Raw genomic sequence first — 10,971 nt, 5'->3', positions numbered from 1 at the left:
TCAATCTCTATCTATCTATCTATCTATCTATCTATCTATCTATCTATCCATCTATCTATCTATACTGGATGTCCTCTGCATTTACCTTGACTCATGATTTAATTTATGAGCCCAAATGGGTTACTTTTATGACCTGAAGGTGGCATTAGCTGAATGGACATTAGAATAATAGGAATAAACCAGGATGATCTCATGCAAACCAGAGTCTATGATCAACAGGTCCTGATCCAAATGGACTGGCAGCCCAGGTAGAGAGAATGTGGATTATTCTTCCACACTCTGAGAACTGGGAAGTGGGTATGTTAGACTGGAACGTTCTGTGACCGTGAAGTCCATATTTAGGGATGGAGGTGGGAGTGGACTTGGATTTCCTATCCCCGTGGGTTAAGATGAGAGCTTAAATGCTGATGGCATTCAGCATTCCAGATCATCTTGCAAAGCTGGGTGACACGGATCACTGGGTAAAGACGTTCTGCTGCCTCTTTCTCTTGGGATGTCTGCAAACATGAAGCTGTGCATGGTTTTCATTCTCCTGCTGTTTGAGGTACCCAAAGGTAACTTGTCCAAATGTACCATAATCAGGAAATATCAGTGATCGTAGGAGTGGGGACAGAATCTTTAAGACTGTTGATATCTACCCAACATCACCTGAACTCCCCATTCCTCTGGGGACTGGTGGAATCTGGGTCTTAGAGCAATCAGGGGAGGGAGAGGATTGCGTTCTCACGAGTTTTCCCCAAGGGTAGCAATGAACTCCAAGTCTAAAATTGGCTTCCTAATCCTAACATGGCTTTTTCCAGAGAACCCTCCAAACATTCTTCCTATTCAAATTCACTTGCCACCTGTTGTACAACCCATTGCTTGGGGTCCCACCAATGTGAAGTGAAAAGAGGCCTCCATCCTTGGCCAAGTGTGTGTATTGAGTGGGTTATTCCTTTGGAAGCTCTTTTTTTCTCAATTGTCCATTGTATGTACTCGCTCTGTTTCCTAACCCTTCTACTTGGCATGCGTGGATGTGGATCACCATCTTCATGGTGGTGGTCCTGGCCGTAGGTTCTCTTCCCCTCTCTGCTGCAAGGCAAAAGGCATAGAGCATAGATGTAAATGAGGATTAGAAACAGAGGCTTCTGTGTACTGGCTGAAGGGATGCCAATTTGAATTTTGAGGAGTATGGGTAATTGTGGAATGAGTTTAATTACTGAGTGATGTGTTTCTCTGAGGTCAGGAAGAGAGTGGAGCGTGAGAGGGCAAGAAAGTGCTGGGTTATGGAGAAGTGAGGCTGAATAAAGGCAGGAGTACTTTTCACTTTTTTTAAATTGAAAAGGCAGATTTATGGAAAGAAGGAGAGCCAGAGAGAAAGATCTTCTATCTGTTGGTTCACTCCCCAGATGGCCACAATGGCTAGAGCTGTGCCAATCCAAAGCCAGGAGCCAGGAACTTCTTCCAATCTCCACACAGGTGCAGGAGCCCAAAGCATTGGGCTACACTTTACTGCTTTCCCAGGCCATAAACATGGAATTGGATGTGAAGTGGAGCAGCTGAGGCATGAATTGACACTCCCATGGGATGCCATACTTGGCGATGGAGGATTAGTCAGTTGAACCATGCTTAAATGACCAATGTGCTTAAATGGCACCACTGGCACCACTTTTTGATCTTCCTCTCCTGGAGCACCAGGAAGAAGTTCTTAAAGATGTTTCTTGCTAAGACCCATGAGACAGGAAAGAAAACTGCTGCTGCTAGATCAGTGAATGTAAATTACCTTAATTACCCTGTGAAGTTGAAACAGAATTCTGTCTGTGATGTTCCAAAGTCCTGAGCTGTGCCAGTGGTGACCCGTTAATGCTTTCTGGGGACATGGGACTGAGGTAGGGCTCAGAGGGTGCTGACATTGGAGCAGAGAGAAGAATGTTTGCTTCTCCAGGGCCCTAGGAAATGCTAGGAATTAAACTTGCTCTGCACTTTTGTCCTTTCTGTTCTAATGGTCTCATAGCCAACCGGGCATTAGATTGGCTTTTTTTTTTTTTTTAAGGAAATATTTATTAAAGACAGAAACCTCCTGCTATAGCAGTCAGGGGAGGAGGGGCACTCCAAGAGAGGAAGACCCAAAAAGTGGTGCCAGTGGTGTCATTTAAGCACAGTTGGAGTGAGCAGAGTGAAACTAACAGTCAACAAGGGGGCAGGGACAAAGCCCATCAGAAGTTCAGAATTGCTAACATTGTGTGGCTTGCTGGGAACACAACAAAAAAGCCAACAGAAGGATGTGATGAGTAACTTCTTGAGTTCTCCTTGATCAAACTAGGATTCAGCAGGGTGGGCGGGCCCCTTCTGTCTGGTTAAAAGCACCTCAGGGCAAAGGGACTGGGAGGTTGAAGGTTCTTTCTAGGGGAGTGATTTTCCAGAAAGTTCAGTTTTCTCTTTGTCAGTGAAACACACACTGAAGGAATCGCCCACAGTGGCTCATGACTTTTTGTTCTCAGAAACTTACCTGACTTGGAGCTATTTCTTACCCACAGATGAGGCACGGACCAAGAAGTGTTTTAACAATATATCAGGCTTCTGCAGGAAAAGGTGCCAAATGGGAGAGATTTCTGAAACAGGATGCCTTGGTGGGAAATTATGTTGTGTGAAAGAAGGGGAAAACCAACGGTACCAGGACGCTCACAAGCCGGCATTGCCGAGCAAGGACGAGTCCAGTGGCCCGCAGGACTACGTCGTGCTGCCCACCATCACACTGCTCACCACCCAGCCGTGACTCAGGCCCTCGTCTCTGGGTCTCTCTTGGGTCTGTAAGGGAAGGGCCACCCAAAGCAGTGGCAAGAAATGCATGTACTTTCTCTTGTGAATTTCATCCCCACATAATAAAAGCCAGTGTTGATCCTTGGATTTCTTTACTGATGTACTCATTTATTTAAAACAATTTAAACATTTTATTTATCTTGCTTGAAAGGCAAGGACACACACATACACATTCTTTCCATCTACCTGTTCACTGCTCAAATGAAAAGTAAATGCATTAGGAAAGTGGAAATTCGCCCCTCCGCTTTTTGTGCAAGACAGCATTTCACAGTATTTCAAGTGTTTCTACCCTGCCTTTAAAAAATGAAATCAGTTTCCCATCCTTCTTTTTTTCCTTCCTTCCTTTCTGCCTTTCAAAAAGATTAATCAATTTATTTGAAAGGGTTATAGAGATAGAGGGAGAAGAGAAGGAGAAGAGATTGAGTTCATCCACTGGTTCACTCTGCAGATGTTCTCAGTGGCTGGACCTGGGCTGATCCAACTCCAGGAGCTTCTTCTAGAACTCCCACGTGGGTACAGAAGCCTAAGGATTTGGGCTATCTTTTTGCTTTCCCAGGAACATTAGTAGGGACCTGGATCCAAAGTCGGGCAGCCAGGACTCCATCCAGCACCCTATATGGGCTGCTGGCACTGCAGATAGAGGCTTAACATACTATGCCATGGCACCAGTCCCACTTTTTTCTTTCTAATTCTACTCCACAAGGCTATCTACTATCTATGTGGAATTTTGTGTGTATGAATTGGACACTGATTCAGAAACAAATTGATATAGTTAGTTTTTCTCATGAACTATACATTAGCTACAGACATTCTTAATTTTAATGGATTGCAATTGCCTTGAGTAAGTATATATAACATTTATATTTTGAATAATTTCTTATTAACTGAGAAATTTCTCCCAGAATTTAAATGACAGTTCTGCGTTTTCTAAAATTATAGCCATATTAGATATTGGTGTTGTTAATCATTGATAATGCATTCTAACAAATTTCTTTTCTCTACTACAGATGCTAAATGAGATATTTTCACATAGCCATAACCTCTTTGTTATGATTTCCATGCAATCACTTATGGTGAAGCATAAAAATATTTTATTATGTATCAAAGAAGAGACAATGTTTTCCTTTTTTATTTTACTGTCTTGTTTTTTGTTCATAAAAAATTAATGTATTGGAAATACAACTATGTCCAGCTATGGCAAAAATAAAGAAATGAAAATAGAAAGAGAGCTGGCATTGTCTCTTTCTAGCTCTCTTTCTCTCTGTTCATCTGAATTTCAAATAATAATAAGTACATCTAAAAAAAAACCTTAAGTAGCAGAAGTATCAGATTCCATGAAATTCTGTTTCCTCTGAATGTACCTGTGATGGGTGCTAATTACCCATGCCTGCACTTGACAGTCAGCACCAAGACACAGTGCTTGCAATTCCCTATCCAGAGCTGCCCTGGGCAGCGAGATTTTGTCCAGTGGTGGTCATGAAAGCCCTCATCACATCTAGCGACAATTCTCTTCAGCAGTACCTGTGAGATGACTTCTCAAAGTGAGATTGCTCTGCACAGCTGTTCTGATGGTGAGGAGTGTCCCCCTGCAGTATACACACATACAGGGAAAAACTGGGCCCCAGGAAGACAATGGGTTGCTTCTGGTGGAGTTGGGGATAAGCTACCTCCAGGAGTTCCTGCTTGACTAGCACACTCACACCACCCAGGGGATATTCCTGTGCGAAAGTTCTTTTAAAAATTTCATTACTTTCTTTACATTGAGAAAGACACACACACACACACACACACACACACACACACACACACACACACACAGATTTCCTACCTATAGGTTCGTTTCCCAGAGGTCTGCAGTGGCTAGAGTTGGGCCGGTCTGAAGCCTGGAACTGAAGACTTAATTTAAGTATCCCGTGTCCACCTGCTCCCTACAGACACAAGCTCTAGGTTGGTAACTGGGTGGTTTCCAAGCCCATCATAGAGACTGGTATACAGTTTCAGATTCCAGGCTCAACCGGTGAATTCCAAGCCTGCCCAGAACCAGGCAAGCCTCAGCAGTGCCATCTCTCTGGGTAGGCACCACTACTACCAGGCTTTGTCTTGGGTCCCTGGGTTCGCCATGGCCTCAGCACTGGCCTGGTCTCAGTGGTCTCAGGCTTTGGGTCACCCCAGCAACAGGCTGATGGCTGAAGATCCTGTCATCAACCTGACACCCATAGCTCACCCCTCAGACCAGTCCCTGAGGGACAAAGGTGCCAAACATGCCAAATACACGGCCAGTTTCTACTACCCAGCATCCTCATGCTCCAGCAGCCTGAGTCCAGGTGCATTCTGGGGGATTTCAGTGCCAGAACAATCCCCACCAATCCCTGCTGCTGCAGGACTGGCCTCCCCTGCGGAGCCAGTGCCAAAGCCCAACCCAAAGCCCCAGGACCTATGACATCCCTTGTGGATCTAGCCTCCAGGTAGATTTTCATGGCCCCAGGCCAGCATCTGTGCTTCCAGACTTGTCTAGCCTCTGTGGGCAAAGGTTTCACACTTGTCATAGCACTGGGCCAGCTTCAGTCGCCAAACAGATCTCTGTGGCATCGGGATCCAAGCTTACCCACATGGACTCAGCTCCCAAGCCAGTCCCAGTGTCAGGCCAGGCCTTGTGGATTCAGGCTCTATATCTATCACAGGGAATCTGGGTACCAGGACTGTCCCAGTGCCTAGTCTGCCCTGTTAGATTGGGATTCAAAGATCACTGCAATGTAGGGGTGGCTCCTGTCACTCAGGCTTCAGGCCTGTCCTGGGCATCGGCTTCGGGCCCCAGTCTCTCTTGGAGCGGTTCAGGCTCCAGACTCACACTGGGCCACAGCAGGTGGCCTGCCCAGGGTCTCTGTAAGGACTGATGACTGAAAGGCTTTCCCAGGACTGCCTGCACTGCCTTGCCTGGCCAGCACTGATCCAATTTGTGGTTGAGATGGTCTGATCTCATTTTATGGAGCACAGAACATTGGTCCTAACTACATGAGGAGGCATTGTCCAACAACCTGGCACTCTTGTTTTGAGCAAAAAGGGGAGACGGTCTCTCATGTCACAGTTCTGAGTACAGATTGTCTTTCTCAGGTCTGGGGACGATGACTCTGAATGTGGGCACGATAAAGGGGAAGGAAAGCAACCGGGGTACGGAATGGTAGTGATGTCAGGGGCTTTTGGAAAGAGGGAAGGAGAAGCTGGTTGACCAGATGGAAGAAAGTAAGAGTTGGCACCATTGCAGGAAGGATTTAATTTCTATTTCATTAGAGAGATTCTGTACACCAGTTCCTGGATGTTGGTAGCTTCATGCACTGTTGGCTTCTCACCGGGCACCTGATCATCAGTTCTGACTGTATCGCAAGTTTAGTTCAATAGTCTCTAACTCCCTCTGATGGAATTATTTATTTATGTCTCCTTTACCTTATGCAGCTCTGCCCTACTGAAATCCTACTCATCTTGTGCAGGATTATTCATGAGAGGTCAGGAAATCAGAATTGTCCACGCTTCAGCTTTGAGTGTACCGAGAGCTTCTGGAAGGATTCTGTCTCTTGCTTGTTGTTGTCACTCTGTTCACTCGCATTGCCTTCCTTACTGTCATCTGTTGAAATGCTACATATTGGACCCAATACGATGATTCAACTGGCTAATCCTCCACCTCCAAGCACTGGCATCCCACGTGGGCACTGTTTTGTGTCCCAGCTGCCTCACGTCCAATCCAGCTCTCCTGAATTTCACTCATTTTTTTTTTTCTGGGTTTCTTATTCCACTGGCTCTACAACACAGCTTCTTCCCCACCCCCATCCTGAGCATTGGCTATACCCCCTTTCCAAGGACATTGTCTTTCTCTACTCATTACCTGGCAGATAGTGAGTTGAGTGCTCAAGCTCTGATTAAAGAACAAATGAGTCAGAGAACAAGCAATGAGCTTTATTGGGATCTGTTTCAGGGTCATTCTGAGGCTCAAGAAACCAGAAAGAAGATGGGAATTTTGTCAACCTTAGTTTATTGGGATAGGCTGGAATGTTGCACTTGCTTTATGTGCTAGAATTTGTAGTGGGAATGAGAGCATTTTCCTCTATTGGGTATTCTTCTTGAGAAACAGTATATGAGGGGGTTTTGGGCTTTGGTCTGGGTGGCACTGTGATTATCTTCCGCGCTTTCACATCCTTGATATTCAGGCAACAGTATCTGCCATTTTCGCAAAGGACCTCGCGTATCTCAGTCACCTTGCAGATCTTCCTGCAGTATCCCTGGACGTATTCATCCCAGCATTTCTTCGGTTTCTGTTTTGTTTCTGTACTCAGGAAAAAAAAAAAGCATATCTATCTGTGGGGGGATACTGACTTCTTATTTGTGGGATTGAGGATATCAGGTATCTACAGGGCTCATTTCTCTACGATCCCAAAGAGAATTTTCCAACAAAGTGGACCTCAGGTGTTTAACTGAAGGACTCACACTGTGGCTCTTCCTAGATTTTAGGCCAGCTCCCACCATCAGCTGGACCCTGCCAAGAATATCAGCCTTTGTCTGAGACAACAGAGGAGCTGAATCTTTCACTCTGGGATGTGCAAATGTGCTCCAGTTGGAGCCTCACCCAACAAGTTGGCCTCCATCCTGTCACCAGGGCTGAATTTCCTGACTACCAACTTGCCTCTGATGCCCAGATGGCATTACAGTTTTACTGTGTCTTTAAGATTGGGTCAAGCTATGCTCTTGGGTTCATCATACCCATGCTCACAATCTCAAACGGCTTTTCTTGGAGTGGGTACTGGGCACACTGGTTAAGATGTTGATTGGGATGCCCACATCTCAGCATTCCTGGGGGTTCAGTGCCAGCTCCACTTCTGATTGCAGCTTTCAGCCAATGTGCTCCCTGGGGGTGGGGTGGGCATCACCAGTCTCAAGAACTCAGATCCCTGTCACCTATGTGGGCGAGTCGCCTTGAGTTCTGACTTTCCAGTCTCTATATAGATCATCTCTGGCTGTTGCAGGCATTTGAAGAATAAACCAGCAGGTGGAAGATTCTTTTTCCTCCCACCCCCGTTGATCAAGCAAATAAAAATAAATAATTAAAAAAAGAATTATTTACTTGTTATCTAGTCATGTCTTTTCCCCTTCAGTAATCCTCCTCCCTGCCTATTCCCAACATTGGGCTCTTCTGCCAATGTATAACTTTCTTTGGCTCCTGGGTGTCCTTGTCATTCTGGAAACTGTTTTATCTCTCTGTAACTTCTCACTCTCCCACTACCCCTGGAAGCAAGAATTTCTATAAGGCCAGTCTGTGACTTTTTCTTATCTTATTCTATGTTTTTCCCTCACTGATCCTTAATACTTTCAGCCACCTAAGAATTCAGATGTTCAGTTTTTGGCTTCTGATTTTGTAAGCTATTGCACTAGGCCCCAGAAGATGAAAATCAAAAACAAAGATGATTCTTGGGCCCGGTGTGGTAACTTAGTGGCTAAAGTCTTAGCCTTGCACGTGCCAGGATCCCATATGGGCACTGGTTCTAATCCTGGCGGCCCCATTTCCCATCCAGCTCTCTGCTTGTGGCCTGGGAAAGCAGTCGAGAATGGTTCAAAGCCTTGGGACCCTGCACCTGCGTGGTAGACCCAGAAAGAATCTCTAGGTTCCTGGCTTTGGATTGTCTCAGCTCCAGCTATTGCGGCCACTTGGGGAGTGAATCATCATATGGAAGATCTTCCTTTTTGTCTCTCCTCCTTTCTGTATATCTGCCTTTCCAATAAAAATGGATAAATCTTTCAACAAAGAAAGAAAGATGATCCTTCCAGGCCCAGTGCGATGGCTTAGTGGCTAAAATCTTCAGTTTCATATGGGCATCTGTTCATGTCCTGGCTGCTCCACTTCCCATCCAGTGCCCTGCTTTTGGCCTGGGAAAGCACCAGAGGATGGCTTAAGTTCACAAACATGGGAGACCTAGAAGAAGCTCCTTGCTCTTGGCTTCAGATTGGCTCAGCTCTAGCCATTGTGGCCATTTGGGGAGTGAGCCAGTGGATGGAAGATTTCTCTCTGTCTCTGTCTTCTCTCTGTAAATCTGACTTTTAAATAAATGTATATTTTATAAAAAAGATAGTGGAGAAGGTGAAGGATGAAGGGAGAGATAGATATAGAGATAGAGGGGAGAGATTGTGTGTGTGTGTGTGTGTGTGAGAGAGAGAGAGAGAGAGAGAGAGAGAGAGAGAGAAGTCTTCCATCTACTGATCTACTCCCCAGTTGCCTACAACAATAGGGCTAGAACCAGGATGAAGCCAGAAGCCTGGAACTTCAAGTAGGTCTCACATGTGAGTGGCAGAAACTCAGGTGCTTAGGCCATACTTTGCTGCCATTCCAGGTGCATTCTCAGGAAGTTGAATTGGAAGCAGGATAATTGGGACTTGAATGGACCCTGCAATATGGCATGCAGGTTCCAAGCAGCAGCTTAACTGCCTGTGCTACAGCGCATGTCCCCTTGAGTACTTATATGTAAAAGATACCATCATGACAGAAAGCCTTGGAAAGAGGGAATTCTGATGAATTTGGATAGACGTCAGCTATTCCTAGGTCTCTGTCTTTCCCTGCTTTGGATCAGGAGATTCTCTGGGTTCTTGGAAGTACTCCATCCCATTGCCAATGTGAGTGAGCCCTTAGAAAGCTCTTGGTTACCTGTGGGGTTCTGGAACAGCAGAATTGCAATGATCAGGAAGAGGTTCATAGCCAAAGGCAGTGGCAGCCAAGGCTCTTGGTCCAATGAGCAACACGCTGTGTCGCTTTCTTCAGATACTTGGAGTTTTATGCACTCAACCGCAACAGGTGGCATGATGTGAAGTGTGCCCCCAGACTTCTGAATTATGGGCTTTTCCTCAAGTGGGCGGACACGGGAAATTGGAGGTCACCTGCTTTACCCCCACTGGGAATTCACAGACACAGCATGTACCATTCCATTGCCACTGACGGCATTTCCGAGGTCGCAAACTGCTGGTCAGAAGACTGTGCTGCTGGTAGACATGAGCTCACCTCTTGGGTTGAATAATGCAATTTGAAAACACAAACCCCCAAATCCAACAAGAGGAATTCCTAGAAAAGTAACCAAGTGGTTCTATTTTATGTTTGGGAAGAAAGATATCATTTAGGTAGATCTGATCCAAGTGCTCAAATTTGAAAAGGTTGAAAATTCTTTACAATGAAGCATGGCTTGAGTATAAAGTCTACGCTGTTTAGGCTTCATTCAATGTTCATGTTTATGGGGCCAGGGGAACTTAGGCAAAAGTTGCTTCCTATTTGCATGCGATTTTGTTTGGAGTCTTATTACAATTTTATTCTCTCTTTCAGATATTAACCACTAGAAGACAATAACAACCGAAGTACTAAAACATACTTCATGGATGAGGGATTTTTCTCATGTCTTCCAAAATTTTGACTCATGGATATCATTTGATATACATTCAGTATCAAGCTCATGTTAACACAGGTTGTGTTCATGTATATCCACCAGAGGGATGAGAGGATTAATTTGAAAATATTTATTTCTATTGGAAAGGCAAATTTACAGAGAGAAGGAGAGACAGAGAGAAAGACCTTCCATATGATGATTCACTCTTTAAGTGGTCATAAGGCCAGAGCTGAGCCAATCTGAAGTCAGGAACCAGGAGCTTCTTTTGGGTCTTCCATGCAGATGCAGGGTCCCAAAATTTTGGGCCATCCTCTACTGCTTTCCCAGGCCACAAGCAGGGAGCTGGATGGGAAGTGGAGCAGCCAGGACACGAACTGGTGCATGTGATCCAAGTGCAGTGCTTGTAAAGTGAGGATTTAGCCATTGAGCCATCATGCTGGGCCCAAGAATTCTGCACTAGGGCAGTCATTTGGCCTAGCAGTTAATAATGCCATGTTTAGATGCCTGCATCCCATACTAGAGTGCCTGGTTTTGATTTCTGGCTCTGTTTCCAATTCTAGCTTCCTGCTAACATGCATCCTGGGAGGCAGCAGGGAATGCCTCAGGAACTTGAATTCCTGACCCCTATGCGGGAGACCCAGATGGAGCTGTACTAGATTGTTGGCTTCGATCAATCACCATAAACACTGGGGAGAGTGAACCAGCAGGTGGAAGATCTCAATGTTTGTCTGTGTACTTGTTTCAGTCTCAATTTCTGTCATTC

At 45.4% G+C, this 10,971-nt stretch overlaps 2 protein-coding genes across 2 annotated transcripts; one reads left to right on the top strand and one right to left on the bottom strand.

The window, feature by feature from the left end:
• Positions 1 to 505: 505 nt before the first annotated feature.
• DEFB128 (defensin beta 128) lies at positions 506 to 2,755 on the top strand. Its single transcript, XM_040981258.1, has 2 exons — positions 506 to 554; positions 2,517 to 2,755. Exons 1-2 carry the CDS (start codon positions 506 to 508, stop codon positions 2,753 to 2,755), a joined length of 288 nt encoding a protein of 95 aa, XP_040837192.1.
• A 4,099-nt stretch (positions 2,756 to 6,854) lies between these two features.
• DEFB127 (defensin beta 127) lies at positions 6,855 to 9,530 on the bottom strand. Its single transcript, XM_040981257.1, has 2 exons — positions 9,482 to 9,530; positions 6,855 to 7,114 (listed from the first exon to the last, which is right to left on the bottom strand). The coding sequence occupies exons 1-2, from the start codon at positions 9,528 to 9,530 to the stop codon at positions 6,855 to 6,857; spliced, it is 309 nt and encodes a 102-aa protein (XP_040837191.1).
• Between the last annotated feature and the right edge of the window lie 1,441 nt (positions 9,531 to 10,971).

This window comes from Ochotona curzoniae, unplaced genomic scaffold (genome assembly GCF_017591425.1).
Source record: "Ochotona curzoniae isolate NIBS_2020 unplaced genomic scaffold, NIBS_Ocur_1.0 contig_3520, whole genome shotgun sequence".
NCBI classification, from domain to species: Eukaryota; Metazoa; Chordata; class Mammalia; order Lagomorpha; family Ochotonidae; genus Ochotona; species Ochotona curzoniae.
Note: the sequence above shows the minus strand (reverse complement) of the source record. Positions and strands in the feature narration are given on the sequence as shown.

What these genes read in the sequence shown, in the direction of transcription:
- DEFB128 (XM_040981258.1), top strand. Translation starts at nt 506, where the DNA reads ATGAAGCTGTGCATGGTTTTCATTCTCCTGCTGTTTGAGGTACCCAAA. An exon ending in GCTGTTTGAGGTACCCAAAG is followed by an intron (nt 555 to 2,516) that starts GTAACTTGTCCA and finishes TCTTACCCACAG; the next exon opens with ATGAGGCACGGACCAAGAAG.
- DEFB127 (XM_040981257.1), bottom strand. Translation starts at nt 9,530, where the DNA reads ATGAACCTCTTCCTGATCATTGCAATTCTGCTGTTCCAGAACCCCACA. An exon ending in GCTGTTCCAGAACCCCACAG is followed by an intron (nt 7,115 to 9,481) that starts GTAACCAAGAGC and finishes TCCTGAGTACAG; the next exon opens with AAACAAAACAGAAACCGAAG.